At 47.6% G+C, this 6,847-nt stretch overlaps 1 protein-coding gene across 1 annotated transcript in view; it reads left to right on the top strand.

The window, feature by feature from the left end:
• Nucleotides 1-5,829: 5,829 nt before the first annotated feature.
• LOC138608216 (membrane-associated guanylate kinase, WW and PDZ domain-containing protein 3-like) overlaps nucleotides 5,830-6,847 on the top strand; it is a 30,177-nt gene continuing 29,159 nt past the window's right edge. Inside the window, exons 1-3 of the mRNA XM_069680738.1 lie at nucleotides 5,830-5,894; nucleotides 5,998-6,235; nucleotides 6,504-6,620. Of these exons, the coding sequence (XP_069536839.1) occupies nucleotides 5,853-5,894; nucleotides 5,998-6,235; nucleotides 6,504-6,620 (397 nt within the window). The 5' untranslated portion in view covers nucleotides 5,830-5,852. The remainder of the gene's footprint in view (nucleotides 5,895-5,997; nucleotides 6,236-6,503; nucleotides 6,621-6,847) is intronic.

Here is a 6,847-nt window from a genome sequence, read left to right as displayed (position 1 = left end):
GTGTGTGTCTGTGATGATGGAGCGGTGTGTCTTTGTGGTGATGGAGCCGTGTGTCTGTGTGGTGATGGAGCCGTGTGTGTCTGTGATGGAGCGGTGTGTGTCTGTGTGGTGATGGAGCGGTGTGTGTCTGTGATGGAGCGGCGTGTGTCTGTGATGGAGCGGTGTGTGTCTGTGTGGTGATGGAGCGGTGTGTGTCTGTGTGGTGATGGAGCTGTGTGTGTCTGTGATGGAGCGGTGTGTGTCTGTGTGGTGATGGAGCCGTGTGTGTCTGTGATGGAGCGGTGTGTGTCTGTGTGGTGATGGAGCCGTGTGTGTCTGTGATGGAGCGGTGTGTGTCTGTGTGGTGATGGAGCCGTGTGTGTCTGTGATGGAGCGGTGTGTCTTTGTGGTGATGGAGCGGTGTGTCTTTGTGGTGATGGAGCCGTGTGTGTCTGTGATGATGGAGCGGTGTGTCTTTGTGGTGATGGAGCGGTGTGTGTCTGTGTGGTGATGGAGCCGTGTGTGTCTGTGATGGAGCGGTGTGTGTCTGTGTGGTGATGGAGCCGTGTGTGGTGATGGAGCGGTGTGTCTTTGTGGTGATGGAGCCGTGTGTGTCTGTGATGGAGCCGTGTGTGTCTGTGATGGAGCAGTGTGTGTCTGTGGTGATGGAGCGGTGTGTGTCTGTGATGGAGCGGTGTGTGTCTGTGATGGAGCGGTGTGTGTCTGTGTGGTGATGGAGCCGTGTGTGGTGATGGAGCGGTGTGTCTTTGTGGTGATGGAGCCGTGTGTGTCTGTGATGGAGCGGTGTGTGTCTGTGATGGAGCGGTGTGTGTCTGTGATGGAGCGGTGTGTGTGTGATGGAGCGGTGTGTGTCTGTGATTGAGCGGTGTGTGTCTGTGTGGTGATGGAGCAGTGTGTGTCTGTGATGGAGCCGTGTGTGTGTGATGGAGCCGTGTGTGTGTCTGTGATGGAGCCGTGTGTGTCTGTGTGGTGATGGAGCGGTGTGTGTCTGTGATGGAGCAGTGTGTGTCTGTGATGGAGCGGTGTGTGTCTGTGTGATGATGGAGCCGTGTGTCTGTGTGGTGATGGAGCCGTGATGGAGCAGTGGCTGACATGCTGCCGCGGCCCGGGCTGCAAAAACAAACACAAAGCCAGTTCCAGAATAAATAGAGCTTCGTAAACACGCGGTAAAAAAAAAAGCTGCAGCAGAAATAGGAAATAAATAAATAACAGCCGGCCGATGCTAAGTCAGAAACGCTCACAACACTGCACACCATCATCAACAATCATCACAATAGGAGTGCTCCAGGCCTGTAGGGGGCGCTAACTGGAACAGGACTTTGGTGAAACAAAGTCGATGGAGAAAATATTTTACACAGGGTATTTGGGTCTGTGAGGAGGAGGCTTTCAGGCCTTGGGGTATCAACAGGTGTCACAGGTGGACAGGTGGTTGATTTGCAGGTGTACGTGTTTCAGACTCGTCTGTCTCTGCTTATGGAAATGTTTTGGCCTGTTAGAATGTGTTTGCCTTGTCGGCCAAGGTAAGAAGAGCAGTGCTGACATTCTCCTGACGTCCTGAGGTTGCATCAGAACTGGTCAAACCAAACTCCATTCAAAAAACAGTCATTTTAAAGTCGTGTTCTTGTCGTCCTGCAGACAGACCTGACAGAGCATGACCTCAGCCTCTCTACAGACCTGCATCCTGCTGTAGTTCTCTCAGCATCCTCTCAGCCTGTTTATTGTCATTAAATCTCAGTAACATCTGTTTGTTGTGGCTTCATAGCGCTTTAGTGAGACAGATCTCAGCCCACGTGTGACTTGATAGATACAGTGAAACTGCCACTCAGCGGAGACAGACGGACAGGCGCTCCACAGCTGAAACAGAACGCCGGTAGTTGGTGTCCATCAGAGAAATCCTGGTACTGATCCGAGCTCACAGCTCATCACACTGGGCTCTGGTCGGCCTGGGTCTCGGGGCTCCTGCTCCTGTTTCTCTCTCCTCTCTGCGGCTGTGTGAGAACTAAAGCTTCACTTTACTCTCTGTTCGTTCTCTTCTGCACCTTTCAGCTCCCTCACACCATCTCATCCCTCACACAGCTGATACTCACATTAATGTGCAGTTAAACTCTGGAGTCGTTTGCTTTGTTCAATAAATGGCTTCTGTTAAACCTCTGTGATAGTTTGTTAGTGCTGGCACACAGCCAGCAGAGCCTCCTGCAGCCTGCAGTCAGTGCTGTGATACCTGCTCACACCTGTTAGTCATTGTTCTACCTGTAAAAGTGTTTCTGCTGCTGTCCTGATCTGTGGTTGGACACATGTAGCTCACTGTGACTCTGGGATCAGAGCGTGTGTCCCAGTTTATTGATGGATGGAGTCGCTGCCTCCTCATGTTTAATATCAGTTAATGGACTTTAAATATCGCTCAGCCTTTAAAGCCTCCCATCAGTATCATCTCTGCAGAGATCCATCACGTCTGATTATAATCCAACAACAACAACATGTATCATCAAATTATCATCACCCACTGCATGCTGGGAGATTTCCCCGCTGTCTGTCTGTGCCGGTCTCATCAGAGAGAAGCAAACCATTAGTCCAGACTCACACACATTATTCAGCTGGATGACACAAAGTCACACCTGTTTGTACACACGTTTGGTTCTTCTGCTGTCAGTGTGAGGGGAGATTTTCACAATAAAAGCTCCACTAAGATGCAATGACAGACGTGAACATGTGACAGGTGTATGAGCCAATAACAGTCAGACGTGCTGCAAAGTTTGACATAAATAAATACTCAAACTGCTTTATGATCGACTCATGATCAGTTTCTGTAGATTGAAAGCACACACGCACACGCACACGCACACGCACGCACACACACACACACACACACACATTCCTGCAAACAGCATACAAAGAGAGAGTTATTCAGTCCACTCCCTAAACACACTCGGACTTACATCACACTCTGTACTCTGACCGTCTTATCAGCGAGAGAGGGCGAGCGAGAGAGGGCGAGAGAGAGAGAGAGAGAGAGGGCGAGAGAGAGGGAGAGAGAGAGAAAGTGAAGGAAAACAGAAAGAGAAGAACGCGGGGCGAGTGACATAACGAGAGGAAAGAGAGAAATCAACAGAAACACTGAGATAGTTTGGAAATGGCAGCCGAGCACACACCAACCCATCTGTAGAGGTACGACACACGCGCACACGCACACACACACACACACATACTGTACAGGAAGTTGGCTCATGCATTGAATCATTGAATGTTGTAAAAGTCTTTTATTTTGACGACTGAATGACTGAAAAGAACGAGGCGACAGACAGGAAGTGACAGAGAGAGAGAGAGGGGCGAGCGAGCATGTGTTAATGACGTGTTAATAGCAGCACATGTCGAGCTCTTACTGTGGCGAGTATCACTGAACATCCTGTCTCCTGCTGAGAGGCACTTCTTTATCTCCTCGTTATCTAGCTAGGATGCTTCTGTGCCTCCTCACTACATCACTCTGCTCACTATTTCTAGGACACTTCTGCCTCTTCAGCTCCTCAATAAATACCAAGGATGCTTCTTTGTCTCCTTACTACGTAATAAGGAAGTTCCTTTGCCTCAATACTTCATGAGGAGCCTTCTAGGACACTTCTTATCTCCTCATCTCCTCATTGGATTTAAAGGATGTGTTTTTAAACTCATTTTTACATCACAAGGACTTCTCTTTAACTCTACACTACCTAATGAGGATGCTTTCTTTTAACCTCATTGTCTCCTCAGTGGATAACAAGGACAGTAGGATCAGTAGGACGCTTCTTTACCTAATTACCTAATGAGGGAACTTCTTTACGTCCTCATTACATGGGTAGGATTCTGCTTTACCTCCTATCCTCATTGGATAAAAAGGACACTTCCTTACTATTTCTAGGACACTTCTTCACATTCTCATGTCCTCAATAAATATCAAGGATGCTTCTTTATCTCCTCACTACCTAATCAGGACAGTTCTTTACCTGCTTAGTACCATATGAGGATTCTTATTTACCTCCTCACTACCTTACAAGGGAGCGTCATCACCTCCTTATTTACTCATGAGAATGCTTCTTTAACTTTGCTACCTAACTAGAGCACTTCTGCACCTCCTCAGTACCTCTCTAGGATGCTACTTTACCTCCTCACTCCTTCGCTCCTTAATGCAAGACTTTTTCACGTCCTCACTGGAACTCCTCTTTCCTCTGTCCTTACCTTATATATCTTTATTTGTCCTCTTACTTCAAAACTATAAAACTGGCATCCCTGCTTCCTCATTAAGCTTCCTTATTCTTCCTAACTATGTAGTAATGAGGTGAAGATGACATCCATCCTTGTTAAGAACCTTCATTTCTCCCTTTCTATCTATCTAGGAACCTCTCATCACCTCCTTCCCTGTTTAGATGGCTTTCTTATCTCCTTGTTTACTTACTTGGATGCTTTCTTTCCCTCTTATCACCTAGGTATCTTTCCTAGTTTAGACACTTTAAGATGCTCTTTACCTCCTTACGCCAACACCAGGACACTTCTCTACCTCCTTCTTCATCGTCTTTGTTTTCTCACTACCTTATCTAGGATGTATCCTTCCTTCCTCACCGTATCTTGCTTCCTCTCGCTCTTCCTCGGACGTTTCCCTCCGTATCTTTTATTTCTGCGGTTAAATTTAAACTCTCAGATAGTTTAAACGGCTGCTCAGGGACGTTGTTTGTTTCTGCTCCGACTCCCACCTTCACATATGCTCATCCATATTTAATGCACCACGTCTAGCAGTGTGTGTGTGTGTGTGTGTGTGTGTGTGTGTGTGTGTGTGTGTGTGTTTCCCTGTGGGTCTGATTGTGTATAAATGAAATGGTGTCAGTGGCCGGTCTGCCTGTGTTTGTGTTGGTATGTGTTTCTGTGTGTGTCTGTGTGAGTGTATATATTTGTGTGTGTGTGTGTGTGTGCGGCTCCCTGCTGTCTCCCATCTGCTGCTCTGTGAGTCTGAAGCACGAGTCGATGAGTCGATGGAGGACGAAACACTGGAGAACACAGGAAACGTTCTCTGCTGATTCAACACTTCAAACCACAGACAGAATAAAAACACGTCTGCAGGGTCGGATTTAAAACGGATGATTTTCTGACTGGAGTTTGGTTGGGAGGAATCCTGGTTAGACGGAGGAAGTAAAAAGACTTCTAATAAGGAAGCAAGAAGAAAGAGATGCCTTCTAGGTAGATAGCAAGGAGGTAAACACACTTCTCGGTTCCTTAACTCCTAATGAGGAGTTGAGGACACTTTCTACTTCCGCAGTGAGGATGTAAAAAAGATTATTAGCTTAGTAGTGAGGAAGAGAAGAAGCCTCTGTGAGGAATCAAGGAGGTGAATACGCTTCTTGGAAAGGCAGCGACGAGGTAAACAAACTTCTTGGGGAGGCTGGGAGGAAGTGAAGAAGTGTCCGAGTTAGGTTGAAGAAAAGGATGAAAGGATGAAAAGGGTGTTTCCTAAGGGAGCAAGGAGCTAAAGGAAGCCTCCTCTGCCTGTGATGAGGATGTAAATATTCATTGAAGCCTTTCTGAGAGAAATCAAGGAGGTAAACATGCTGCATAGCAAGACAGCAGGTGTGAACAAGTGTTCACCTGTGTTTGTATGTGTTTATTTACAGGTGTTCACATGTGGTAATCCCCCAGCTGTCTACAGCTGATTGGTCAATGAAGTAGCGATGTTTACTTATTTTAACAGGTGTGAGAGTTACTGTTACACTCAGATTGTTCCAGAGATGGAGGATAACATTAAATTCAGACCTACAGGTCATATGAGCCAGTTAGTTTCTGAGCATGCTCAGTAACGTTCTGTGTTTCTTCCTGTCTGTAGCTCGGCCGCCATGTCTAAAGCGACGGTGAAGAAGCTGCACTGGCGCTCCAAGGTAACGATTTATTCTACATGAACACGTGTCGAATATCTGTGACCTGTGTGGAGCTGAACTCTCTCCGTGTCTCGTCTCCTCTCGTCCTCCATCTTTGTCTCAGGTGCAGGAGAGCTTCGTCCCGCTGGGCGGCGGCTCCGGAGAGCTCGGTCTGGCCATCGGAGGCGGGGCCGACTACGGAGAGTTCCCATTCGTCACTGCAGCTCACGGGGGCGGGGCCACTGTGGGCGACATCATCTTAGAGATCGGGGGGACGCCCGTGTTAGGGATGACCCTCGGTGATGTCAGAGGAGTCCTCAACTCCTGTCCTCATCCAATCAGAATCAAGACAGTCTCACCAGGTCAGAGGACAGGTTTAACACGCATGACAAGTTACAGATGTTGTTTCTCTTCGGTGAACAGTCTGCATGCGCTGTGCAGGTCACATGTTCAACTCCTCTTTCACAGTCTCTTCTGGTTCTCTGGCAAAATGAATACTATGAAAGTTTACATACAGCAACCTGTATGTTAGACTTTTTTAGTCTAATGACATCACTGTGACATCATCTGTCCGTGTGTGTGTGTGTGTGTGTGTGTGTGCGTGTGTGTGTGTGTGTGTGTGTGTGTCAGGCTCGTCCCTCTGTAAGGACCTCAGGTTGTACCTCAGCAAGTGTTTCACTCCGGGCTCCATGGACAGTCAGCTGCAGCAGCTCATCAGAGAGAACCTGTACCTGAGAGCTGTGCCCTGTAAGACACACCTGTACACACACACCTGTGCACACACCTCATGTAGCATCACATCATAGATTTATAATGCAGCATGAACAATAACACTGTGGAATGTTCCTTTAAATGAATGTCAGAGCTGAAGGTTAAAGTTCACCCTGAGCGTCTGTGAGAATTTAAGTGTTCACGAACTCTGTTAATGATTACTGGAAGTGTGTGTTGTATTGTAGGTCACATGCACACGCATA

This window comes from Semicossyphus pulcher, unplaced genomic scaffold (assembly GCF_022749685.1).
Source record: "Semicossyphus pulcher isolate SPU_LCO1_2020_fin unplaced genomic scaffold, fSemPul1.0.p SCAF_40, whole genome shotgun sequence".
NCBI classification, from domain to species: domain Eukaryota; kingdom Metazoa; phylum Chordata; class Actinopteri; order Labriformes; family Labridae; genus Semicossyphus; species Semicossyphus pulcher.
The sequence above is the reverse complement of the archived record's forward strand: the minus strand, read 5'-3'. Positions and strand labels throughout refer to the sequence as shown.